The sequence below is a fragment of the Anomaloglossus baeobatrachus genome, chromosome 11, assembly GCF_048569485.1.
Source record: "Anomaloglossus baeobatrachus isolate aAnoBae1 chromosome 11, aAnoBae1.hap1, whole genome shotgun sequence".
Taxonomy (NCBI): Eukaryota; Metazoa; Chordata; class Amphibia; order Anura; family Aromobatidae; genus Anomaloglossus; species Anomaloglossus baeobatrachus.
Genome location: NC_134363.1, coordinates 120,200,458 through 120,213,377, shown reverse-complemented (window position 1 = coordinate 120,213,377; position 12,920 = coordinate 120,200,458). Strand labels below are relative to the sequence as shown.

Sequence of the window (12,920 nt, the reverse complement as noted above, 5' to 3'; positions counted from 1 at the left end):
AAAGAAGCAGATTTGTCTGATAAGATATATTAGAAAGTTGCTTATTTTCATGTGTTCTATATGAAATAAAAATTAAAACAAAATTTATATTTTAAGTTTGTCAAAGTGACAAAAGCAAGAATGCAATAGACCCCTACTAAAATTGCTCCCAAAAGAGTAGAGCCCCTTGAGTCACCATACATTACACACGGGTCCGTTTAGTCAGCTTTGATTTGATGTAGAGCTATCCTGTTACCAGTAATGTTTCCATAGAAGCTTTGTACTTACAATTTTACAGGAGTATTTTTCAGAGTCGCACAAAGACACAGCACAATGGAGATGAACCTCATCATAATCCCCTATGAATTTAAAAACTGTGACGTGAAAGCGACAGGTTAGAGAAATCCCGTTTTCTTCTATTCCAATGGTGTTGTCTTTGATATTTGGACACCTATATAAAAAAAATGAGAATGAATTAATCTCAAATAAAATAATAAAATAACAATAAAAGAAACTTTAAAAATCAGACTATGAGTGAGGCAGCATGAGCCGAAACGTGTATGTTTGAAGACATACCTTTATATTAAACTCTGTATTATCCAGTCTGGATCTGAGGATTTTAAATACTTCAATAAAATGAATGTTTTAAAGAACTTCTTATGAAATTTATCTCTTGCCGCTGGATACAGCTCATCTTTCCACACTTTAAAAATGTTATGAATGACTTGAGAAAATTAAGAGGTTTGTTCAAGTGACAGTCTAGGTCAGGGGTCCCCAACCTGTAGCTCGGGAGCCACATGTGGCTCGCGGGCATGTAATGTGTGGCTTGTGGCTATCTGCTGGCGCTGGTGCCTGGTGCTAATGCATCAAGTTGGCAAACAACTATGAAGAGCAGATCTCCAGATGGTGACTTATGCTCACGGTCTGACACAAAAGAGCAGATCTGAATGGGGGTATGGTAGGAAACCCTGGATCTTGGTATACTGTATCGGTTTGATTTCTGCTGAAAAGATTTTTTACCAGTAATGGGGGCTCTGGGTATCACTAATGTGAGAGGGCAGGAGCTGGATATGGTTCGCGACCATCTCAGAGCTGAATGTGTCTCTCAAGGTTAGAAAGGTTGGGGACCACTGGTCTAGGTAAATTTGCAGAATTCCTAAACCGGACATGCCAGGGCATTATAACAAACCAAGGCCAGTATTTTGTTCACTCTTGTCACCACAAATCTAAGTTTTTATAGTGATCTGTGATTTCCAAAAACATAACTTACCCCTAGACCCATCAGTTGTACAATAAGTCTTATCCTATACATAGGGGATACCTTAAAGAGAACTTGTCACCATGACATAACAGTGCTATCTGCAGGCCCCATATTATAGAGCAAGGGAAGCAGAGCAAGCAGATACAGTTAGGTCCAGAAATATTTGGACAGTGACACAAGTTTTGTTATTTTAGCTGTTTACAAAAACATGTTCAGAAATACAATTATATATATAATATGGGCTGAAAGTGCACACTCCCAGCTGCAATATGAGAGTTTTCACATCCAAATCGGAGAAAGGGTTTAGGAATCATAGCTCTGTAATGCATAGCCTCCTCTTTTTCAAGGGACCAAAAGTAATTGGACAAGGGACTCTAAGGGCTGCAATTAACTCTGAAGGCGTCTCCCTCGTTAACATGTAATCAATGAAGTAGTTAAAAGGTCTGGGGTTGATTACAGGTGTGTGGTTTTGCATTTGGAAGCTGTTGCTGTGACCAGACAACATGCGGTCTAAGGAACTCTCAATTGAGGTGAAGCAGAACATCCTGAGGCTGAAAAAAAAGAAAAAATCCATCAGAGAGATAGCAGACATGCTTGGAGTAGCAAAATCAACAGTCGGGTACATTCTGAGAAAAAAGGAATTGACTGGTGAGCTTGGGAACTCAAAAAGGCCTGGGCGTCCACGGATGACAACAGTGGTGGATGATCGCCGCATACTTTCTTTGGTGAAGAAGAACCCGTTCACAACATCAACTGAAGTCCAGAACACTCTCAGTGAAGTAGGTGTATCTGTCTCTAAGTCAACAGTAAAGAGAAGACTCCCTGAAAGTAAATACAAAGGGTTCACATCTAGATGCAAACCATTCATCAATTCCAAAAATAGACAGGCCAGAGTTAAATTTGCTGAAAAACACCTCATGAAGCCAGCTCAGTTCTGGAAAAGTATTCTATGGACAGATGAGACCAAGATCAACCTGTACCAGAATGATGGGAAGAAAAAAGTTTGGAGAAGAAAGGGAACGGCACATGATCCAAGGCACACCACATCCTCTGTAAAACATGGTGGAGGCAACGTGATGGCATGGGCATGCATGGCTTTCAATGGCACTGGGTCACTTGTGTTTATTGATGACATAACAGCAGACAAGAGTAGCCGGATGAATTCTGAAGTGTACCGGGATATACTTTCAGCCCAGATTCTGCCAAATGCCGCAAAGTTGATCGGACGGCGCTTCATAGTACAGATGGACAATGACCCCAAGCATACAGCCAAAGCTACCCAGGAGTTCATGAGTGCAAAAAAGTGGAACATTCTGCAATGGCCAAGTAAATCACCAGATCTTAACTCAATTGAGCATGCATTTCACTTGCTCAAATCCAGACTTAAGACGGAAAGACCCACAAACAAGCAAGACCTGAAGGCTGTGGCTGTAAAGGCCTGGCAAAGCATTAAGAAGGAGGAAACCCAGCGTTTGGTGATGTCCATGGGTTCCAGACTTAAGGCAGTGATTGCCTCCAAAGGATTCGCAACAAAATATTGAAAATAAAAATTTTTTTTTTGGGTTTGGTTTATTTGTCCAATTACTTTTGACCTCCTAAAATGTGGAGTGTTTGTAAAGAAATGTGTACAATTCCTACAATTTCTATCAGATATTTTTGTTCAAACCTTCAAATTAAACGTTACAATCTGCACTTGAATTCTGTTGTAGAGGTTTCATTTCAAATCCAATGTGGTGGCATGCAGAGCCCAACTCGCGAAAACTGTGTCACCGTCCAAATATTTCTGGACCTAACTGTATAAGGTTTTGTGATAAAAGATTCAGCATAGCCTGAGTTTTAATCATTTAATCTTTTTCTCTTTCTGGGATTTCCGGTCCAGTAGGCGGTCCTATCAGTGATTGACAGCTATATCTGTATGAAAACCTATACAAAGAAAGCTGTCAGACACTGAAAGGACCCAAATCACAGAGGTTTATATGATGAAAACACAGTTATTTTCTCACAAAATTGTATATAAATATACTGCTCTGTCCCTGCTCTATAATATGGTACTTGCATATTAGTCTCCGTTTTCACAGTGACAGGTTCCCTTTAAGGTGCCATAACTTTCAATGTAAAACTTGCACAGCTGCAATAATGCAACTGTACAAGGTTTGGCCCTTTTATGACTTGTGACTTTATTAAAAGATTATCCGCTCCATTTTACTATTGGACAAGTCTGGTCACATGCTTCTCTAATAGCAGCCATTTTGAAAACAAGAGAGCTGTGCTGTCTGTGAGGAAGGTTGCATTTACAAGAGTGGGAGAAGAATCTGTCACAAAATTATGTCTCAAACACATTTTGTTAAAATTAGCTAAAACAACCAAACCCTTTGAAAGAGATATTCTTAAGTTATTTCTCATGCAGCACAACTCTCCAATCTCCTTTTGCTAGGGTGGGGAGTAAAGTGGGCACTGCACCTTGAGTAAAAGTTCCCATCAGTTTGCTTCTGAAACTTTTATTGTTCTGAAGTTTACACTGTTATCATTATATTTGCCTATAAAGGCAACAAGGCATTTTACTGATTGTTATTATACAGGACTGACAACAGCAGCTTATCAGGAGCTGAGAGGTAGGAGTGGGCTGCAAGTGAGTGTCTAGCTGCTGTATGGAAATTAATGGGCTAAAGAGATGAGGCTGGTATCTTTTGAGGTACCGTATTTTTCGGACTATAAGACGCACCGGACTATAAGACGCACCCTGGTTTTAGAGGAGGAAAATAGGAAAATAAAACTTTAAGCAAAAAAATGTGGTCATGACACACTGTTATGGGGCGAGGATTTGCTGCTGACACTGTTATGGGGGTAATGTCCCCAAATTCTCTACTAAGGTACCCCATCCTGGTAATGATCCTCCTGCCTTGTATATGATCCTGCTATAAACCCCCATCCTGCTCATATACCCCCATCCTGCTTATATACCAGCATCCTGCTCATATTCCCCCATCCGTCCTGCTCATATACTCCCATCCTGTTCATATACCCCCATCCTGTTCATATACCCCCCATCCATCCTGCTCATATACTCCCATCCTGTTCATATACCCCCATCCTGTTCATATACCCCCATCCTGTTCATATACCCCCATCCTGTTCATATACCCCCCATCCATCCTGCTCATATACTCCCATCCTGTTCACATACCCCCATCCTGTTCATATACCCCCATCCTGTTCATATACCCCCATCCTGTTCATATACTTCCATCCTGTTCATATACCCCCCATCCCTCCTGCTCATATACTCCCATCCTGCTATATGCCCCCATCGTGCTCATATACCATCCTGGTATATGGCCTGTATCCTATAGCACAGAGAAAAAAAAACAAACGTTTATACTCACCTTTTCCTCACTCCCTGCAGCCGATCATCTTCCTCTCTGCACCATTGACCTGTGTGTGTGGAGCCATTCCCCTGCAGCACGCGATGTCTTCCTGTCTGTGCCGATCAGCTGACCGGCACAGATCAGCTGACCGGCACAGACAGGAAGACATTGCGTGCTGCGGGGGAACGGCTCCACACACGGGGACGGGTGAGTGCACTGATTCACTGCACCCCGCGCTGATGATGACGCGCGGGGGGCAGTGAATACAGCCGCACATGATCACTCCAGGCTGTAGTTGCCAGGGGTGATCATGTGGATCGGCTCTTTACTATGCGCGCGTCCCCGCTCGTCCTCCCGCCCACCTGGCAGCGCCGGCTTCTGCGCTGAGAAATGGGTGGGAGGATGGGTGTGCATATGTAGTGAGCGGGCACACGTGGTCACAGCAGGCTGCTACAGCCTGCTCGTGCCCCCGATGACCCGCTCCACCGCAGCACCTCATTCCCCGCAGCCACAGTCAGGCCATAAGACGCACCCCCAACTTTCCCCCAACATTTGGGGGAAAAAAAGTGCGTCTTATGGTCCGAAAAATACGGTAACTGCTGTACTGGAATGGAACTACTGCACACACTTGGCCAAGGTCATGTGTTTGAATGTAATTTCTATGGCTTGAAAAAGGTCCTCTGTCGGCCGAAACGTCGTTACTACATTTTTTCTTTTGTATGCTGGAACACATAAAAATTCATAAATGGAGAGGAGTCTTTCGGTGCCTTGGATTTTCTTAGATTCACTTGGCCAAGGTAGGGTGGTTGATCTCCTTGACAATAAAGCTGTACACTATGTAAAATAAAAGCTCTCATAGCAGGAGAATGGAAGTAGATACAAAGAACAAGTCAATGGCAAACTTGCTTATTTTCATTCTGTTTGACTTAATAAAGCAATTTAATACTCCATTAAGTATTTTGTATCACAACATTGATATATCAAACACCACATTCATCGTGTACTGACCCTCCTTCAATGATGAAATAACGCAGCTTGTCATTACTGTCTCTTGATGGCGTCGCATAGCATTTATTTAGTATCAATATAAGATGAGTAGAGTCTGCGCCAACCACAAAGACACCAACAAAGAGGACATCTCGAGTTGTAAGCACCACTTCCCCTTGACGATATGGATGTTTATATGAGGCATTTTTATATAGCGCCATCTTGGTAGTAAAACTTCCTTCTTGAGTGGGGACCGTCAGGTTTATTACACTGAAAAAGGAGATGACTTCAAATGATGACCTTTTATATATGACATGTCCATTAAAAATATCTGAAATGTTTAATTTAATTTTCACATATGTGAAAGCTGATAGAAATCCATACCATGCATACAATCATATACTCCTCAACATCTAAATTGCAACACTAAAAGGAAAAGTTGTGGACATGGAAATTACAGGAAGGATAGACATGTTAATAATATGCAAATTATGGAAAAAATGGAAACAAATTTTACTAAACATCCCTGATCTATTCAGCATTGAGTATGAGTATGAGTGCCACATGAAGAGGTCCCCGCACTTTTACACCTCAGTTGCTTGTCTGAGAAATATTCTGCCACATTGAATGCATTTGGGCAAATCATCAAGATCCGCTGCTGGCAGCTCCCTGTGCAATTACAAACCAATATTGTTCCATATGTTTTCGATGGGAGGAAAGTCCGGAGACACTGCAGGCCATAGTAACATATTTAGGACAAGCAAACTGTTCACTGGAAGCACAGAAGCCTGGCATTTTTGTGTCGAAAATGCCTACTGGGATATTTTAAAGAAATGGCTGTGCCATTGGTTCTACAATGAAATCAATACATTGCTAAGCTGGTAGTATACATAGAGTGAATATTAGAGGGATCTGGCTACCCTACATTATGCCACACCTCAGGAACTGGCTGGTGAATTTTGTCCTGGAAGCACAATCACAAATCAGTGGCCTTCGAGTTGTGGCAACCCACCTTTAGTCTGAATGTAGCTGCCAGAGATAAACAAACAGCAGAGGTAAAAAGCTTTCAAAATAACGGTAGTTGGGACATCGATACAGGAAGAGATCTGAGCTTACTACATAGATACAGGAACAGAACCAATCTAACTACATAAACACAAAAGCAAAACTAGGCCTACTACATAAACACAGTACAGACTAGATCCTACTACATAGATATGTGAATAGAACTGAGCTTACTATATAAATACAGTACCAGAAATCAGCCTACTACATAGCTATGGGTACACAACCAAGCTTACTACATTAATACGGGAACAGAACTTAGATTACTACATAGATATGGGAAGAGAACCAAGCTTACTACATAGATATTGGAACAGACCTGAGCTTACTACTTAGATATGGAAACAAAACTGAGCTTACTACATAAATACAGTACCAGAATTGAGCTTACTGCATAGATATGGGAAGAGAACCACACTTACTTCATTAATACAGGAACAGAGCCGAGCTTACTACATAAATACAGTACCAGAATTGTGCTTACTACATAGACATGGGAACAAAATTACACTTAATACATAAATATAGTACAAAAACTGAGCTTACTACATAAGTACAGGAACAGAACAAAGTTTACTATATAAATACAGTACTGGAACTCAGCCTACTACATAGATATGGGTACACAACTGAGCTTACTACATAGATATCGGAAGAGACCTGAGCTTACTACTTAGATATGGAAACAAAACCGAGGTTACTACATAAATACAGTACCAGAACTGAGCTTAGTACATAGATATTGGAACAAAATCAAGCTTACTATATAAATACAGTACCAGAACTGAGCTCTATATAAATACAGTACCAGAACTGAGCTTACTGCATATATATGGGAACAGAACTGAGCATACTACATTAATACAGGAAAAGAACCAAGCCTACTACATAAATACAGTAATAGAATTGAGCTTACTACATACAGTATATTACAAAAGTGAGTACACTGCTCACATTTTTTGTAATTAATTTTTTATATTTTTTTCATGGGACTACACTGAAGACCTGACACTTTGTTACAATGTAGTCAGTGCACAGCTTTTATAACAGTGTAAATTTGGTGTTCCCGCTAAATAACTCAACACACAGTGGTTAATGTCTAAACCACTGGCAACAAAAGTCAGTATACCTCTAAGTGAAAATGGCCAAATTGTGCCCAATTAATCATTCTCCCTCCCCAATGTCATGTGACTTGCTAGTGTTAGAAGGTTGGAGGTGTGAATGGAGAGCAGGTGCGGTAAATTTGGTGTTATCACTCTCACACTCTCATATTGGTCACTGGAAGTTCAGCATGGCTCCTCATGGCAAAGAATTCTCTGAGGATCTGAAAAAGAAATTTGTTGCTCTATATAAAGATGGCCGAGGCTATGAGAAGATTGCCAACACCCTGAAACTGAACTGCAGCACGGTAGCCAAGACCATACAGTGGTTTAACAAGACAGGATCCACTAAGAACAGGCTTCACCATGATTGACCAAAGAAGTTGAGTGCACAAGCTCAGTGCACGTGTTGAGAAGGGAAATGCCATAACATTCTCTACATGGACATTTGGAGCCAGAAGTTACTCCAATAGATAGTGTCACAGCTTAGTTTTATGCCTATAGGTACTGCAACAAATTCATTATTTAAAGCCAGCCTTCTATTTTGTATTTAATACAGCAGTAAGCATGTGTAATTCATCCTGGGCATATACCCAACTTTCCCTGGCCTTCTGATGAACCTAATATGGGTTGGGTCCATGCTGTGACTCCTTAAAGGGAAGTCTATCCTATCTAGTTCGTTTATCACTTATTTCTGGTTTCTTGGATCGGCTATCTCACACATGATCTAGCATGTTAAAGTTTTTATCAAAAATCCATCCTAGTATCATCTGATTATCAAATTATACTAGTAATTTTCTAAATATCAGCTCTAGTATTTTGTTCTGCCTTGTATTGGTTATTAATATCTTTGGGTCTAAAATAGAGGGATGCCTCTATTGCACATCTTTGGATATTTTGTTTTTCAGATCTGAAAACTAGTATTAATATGAAGGTGTATTAGCCTTCATCAGCTGTATTTTTATCCTTAGTTGCCCTTTATTGGGTGTCATAGGGACACTTATGGCCTTTTCAGGGATAGACGAGAGGGACGCCATACTGTGTAGGTTACTAACCTCCGTGGTTAGGTAAGGGAAGATATTAGGGTGACTTTAGGGTTATCAGTAGGGTTTTTTTTGTCTTACACTAAAGGTATGTTAATTGCCTACATACCCCTTTCACCCTCCTGACTATTTGATAGAGCATATATGTGTGGCGCCCCTGACCTGGTCAGGCACCACTGAGTACTGCACCCATGCTGGGGACAAGACAATACAGGTAATCCAGAAGGCTGACTGGGGTGTGGTACACAGGCGCATAGTGATCAGGTCTCACACATGTACCCATGAGAGGACCCCTGGGGATCCCAGGAGGGGGAAAAGCCTTCACCTTCACTGGAATAGTGGAGGGGGCCAAAAGCCTCCATCTCCTCTCAAGGGGTGTGGTAAGAGAGTCTGGTTGCTAGGTGGCGTAGGCAAGAACAGGAGAGGAGGGGCAGTGAGCCAGAGCAGTGCAGAGTCCAGGGAGCTCCGAGGAGAGCTGACCCCTTCCCCTGGGCTGCTGTAGTCTGACAGCGTCCGCGCAGTGGCTACCGACGGGGGAGAACGGTCACCTAGGAGTGCTACCCGAAACCCATCTCCAGCTAAAGAGAGAGCACAGAGTGGGAAGTAAGGAGACTGCTAGGGAGTACCAGGCCCAAACGGGCGGCAGATCCCGAAGCGGAGATAGATCCAGCTTTCTTTTGCTAAACCTGCCGGTGTGGGGCTCTCAAAGCCCACGCCACAACACCACAAAAAGCCGCAGCCACGTAGCCACAGTTAGGGCCCATAGCTCACAGGAGGCAAGAAGCTGGAGTGATCTGGCCCAGGCAACAAGCACACGGCAAACGAAGGGGAGTGAGGCTTCAGCAACTTCCCTGGGTGACCCCCATAGGGACTCAAAGTCGGGGTCACCCCAAACCACCAAGGGCTAAGGAAGGCGAGTTAGTAGTCACCCTCACAAGTCAGCCTGAAGGACACCTGGTTCCCGCCTGGTTCATCCCAGCTACGCCCGGGTTACTCACCCTGCCACCTGAAGTGAGTAAAAACCCTGAAAGACATTCTGCCTGTGTGGAGTTATTCTGCGCCTTGTGGTACTACGCACCTACACAGGGCCCTGGGGCTTGCCTCACTCTCAGGAGGCTATTCCAACTAACTGCACTCACCATCAGCCCCAGGCGTCCCTCAACCTGCAGTGGCGGTCCCTACTGGCCGCAATACTGAGAGTGGCGTCACGACAAGAAGAAGATCTCCTACCTGTGACCAGATCCAGCCGAGTGGAGTCCCTGAAGGTAATGCACCGACACAACACCTGTGGGGCTTCACATCTGGCGTCACGAACAGGATAAGGACTAGACCTGTCCAGACAGGTGACCATGTGCCTGGGCGGTCCGCTTGAAAAATTGGAAGCGCCGCCATATTGCCACCATGAAAAGCGCGCCGAAAAACAACAGCAGCCCGCGCTGGAAGAAGTTACCGCCCACGAAGAGGTGTGGCTACCCAGAGATCCCCTGCAGAGTTCTGACCTCGCTTGTGAAGAGAGCGGAAGCGTCCAGAGACGGCGGGAAGGAAAGAGAGCCACAAGCCTGCTGCAGCAGAGAGAAGAGATGGAGTCCGGACGTGGATACCCAGAACCAGGCTCTGCTGCCTGGTGGTGCCGGGAGCTTGCTATCTTCTGCGATCAGCTGGAGGCCAGGATTATGCGACAGCTCAGTGAGGGACGCACGGAGCTTCTGGAGATGGCTGCGGCGGTTCGGACCTACGAGGAGGGAGCCGCGCGACGCCTGCCAGATCGAGCGGCGACGACTCAGATCCCGATGGTGCCACTGATGGGTGAGTCCAGAGTTGCCCCGGCCAGCGCAAGTGCTCCAACCCCTGCTGCTACGACCGCGGTCCCAGAAGAGGCGCCCGGCGCGGCGACGCTGAGCCAGGCCGCAGCCATGCCAGGTGCGGCCCGCCAAGCCCAGGCCGCCGCAGCGATGCCCTGCTCGGCCCGCCAAGCCCCGGCCGCCGCAGCGATGCCCTGCTCGGCCCGCCAAGCCCCGGCCGCCGCAGCGATGCCCTGCTCGGCCCGCCAAGCCCCGGCCGCCGCAGCGATGCCCTGCTCGGCCCGCCAAGCCCCGGCCGCCGCAGCGATGCCCTGCTCGGCCCGCCAAGCCCCGGCCGCCGCAGCAATGCCCTGCTCGGCCCACCAAGACCCGGTCCCTGCAGCAACGCCCAGTCCGGCCCGCCAAGAACTGGCCGCAACAGCGACGCAGATCCAGGCCGCCGCCACGCCAGGCTCGGCCCGCACAGACCAGGCCGCCGCCATACAGGGCGCGGCCCGCCAAGAGATTGCATCACCATTTACCCCGGCCTGCAAGGCCAGAGCAGACACCGCTCCCCAGCCTAAGGAAGTCCCTACTAGGAAATCCCTGATAGGTGAAGACTCCGCATACTGGCAGCTGAAGGCTGACCTGGAGGCTAAGTTTCCACAGGAGATGGTGGACCGATACATGCTCCCTCCGAACACCCCTAAGGCCACCCCTGCAGCAACCACGCTGAAGAGTCCACCGACTGGGCCAGCTGAGGAACACTCATCCCCAGTGCTGCCACCAAAGGAGTGCCAAGAAGAACTAAGGGGGAGAGGAGGCCAGGAAGCTGAGGAGCTGACTCAGGAGCCACCAGCAGTGGATCCATGCCCAGAGCCGGAGATGTTGCCATATTCTCGCTGGGATGAAGAGGAAGACCTGACACCGTCTGCTGAAGAAGATTTGCCTAAAAGCCTCACCTGGGAGCTGGTAAGCTGTACCCCGCAGAATCCAGTCCGCAAGACACGGCGCCGTAGCAGAAACCAGTTGTCACCTGCTCCGCCATCCCCAGAGCAGAGAGAAGTCACGGCCAGAGACCTAGAAGAAAAACGGTTCCTGAGAAGAGCCAAGGCACAGGTCAGAGGACCCCTTTGTAGAGGAGTAGTAGAGGACTTCAGCCTAAAGTCAGGATACGGATTCATTGTTGCACCTGGTATCAAAGAAGGTATCTTCGTCAATAGAAGAGATGTGAGAGCTCATCTGCCCAGAGGACACCCTGGCAGAAACTTAAAAATGGGAGACTCCGTACAGTTTACCCTGCATCAAGGCGAAAGAGGCTGGTATGCCCTAGATGTAGTGCCATGTCCCAAAGAAGAAAGGAAAGACAGCCATAAGGAAAGAAAAGACAAAGAACCTACTGAAGAGACAACTACAGATGAAGAAAAAGGTCAAGAAAGCAACAGGTGCCGCAGCCCTACAGGCCCAAGCCCTGGTGAAGAGGAATCCGCCTAAGTTCAAGTAAAGTACAGCAAGTTACCAGTTTGAAAGTTTGCAACGTTACTGTTTAAGAGATGTGCCCACATAAACTAATGTGAGAAATAAACCTTAAGGCTATGAACTGGCTATAGCCACAAACTCTCGCAGTGTAAATAGTTACACCAAAAGGGCACCACCACCACCAGAGTCAGCCTGTTTAGGGGCTTGGCTCGTCTGCAACCAGGAGGAGCCCGTCCGTATATAGGGCCTTGGCTCACCTGCGACCAGAGAGCATGCCTGTTTATGGGGCCTGGCTCTCCACCACAAAGAGGGTACCTGGTCAGCACCAACTGTGGAGGCCGCCTCTGCATCCTGCCAGAAGAGGCTGAAGGCGCGGATCCACCAGGCCAGGTATACCCTGAAACCACCAGCCCATGTAAGCCGCCTCTACATCCTGCCAGAAGTGGCTGAAGCCGCGGCCAACGTGAAAGGGTTTTGGGTGGGTTAACGGACTTGTGGGTGGAGGGTGGTGATGTATGGTACCTGGTGCTTTTAAAAATGTTTTACATGTTTTAATGTTTTATGCATTTTAAAATGTTGTCTTGCAGCCCGAGGACGTGCTGGTGATAACTAAGGGGGAATGTGGCGCCCCTGACCTGGTCAGGCACCACTGAGTACTGCACCCATGCTGGGGACAGTACAATACAGGTAATCCAGAAGGCTGACCGGGGTGTGGTACACAGGCGCATAGTGATCAGGTCTCACACATGTACCCATGAGAGGACCCCTGGGGATCCCAGGAGGGGGAAAAGCCTTCACCTTCACTGGAATAGTGGAGGGGGCCAAAAGCCTCCATCTCCTCTCAAGGGGTGTGGTAAGAG

At 46.2% G+C, this 12,920-nt stretch overlaps 1 protein-coding gene across 1 annotated transcript in view; it reads right to left on the bottom strand.

The window, feature by feature from the left end:
• Positions 1-231: 231 nt before the first annotated feature.
• TECTA (tectorin alpha) overlaps positions 232-12,920 on the bottom strand; it is a 188,032-nt gene continuing 175,343 nt past the window's right edge. The window contains exon 19 of the mRNA XM_075327274.1: positions 232-430. Within this exon, the coding sequence (XP_075183389.1) occupies positions 232-430 (199 nt within the window). The remainder of the gene's footprint in view (positions 431-12,920) is intronic.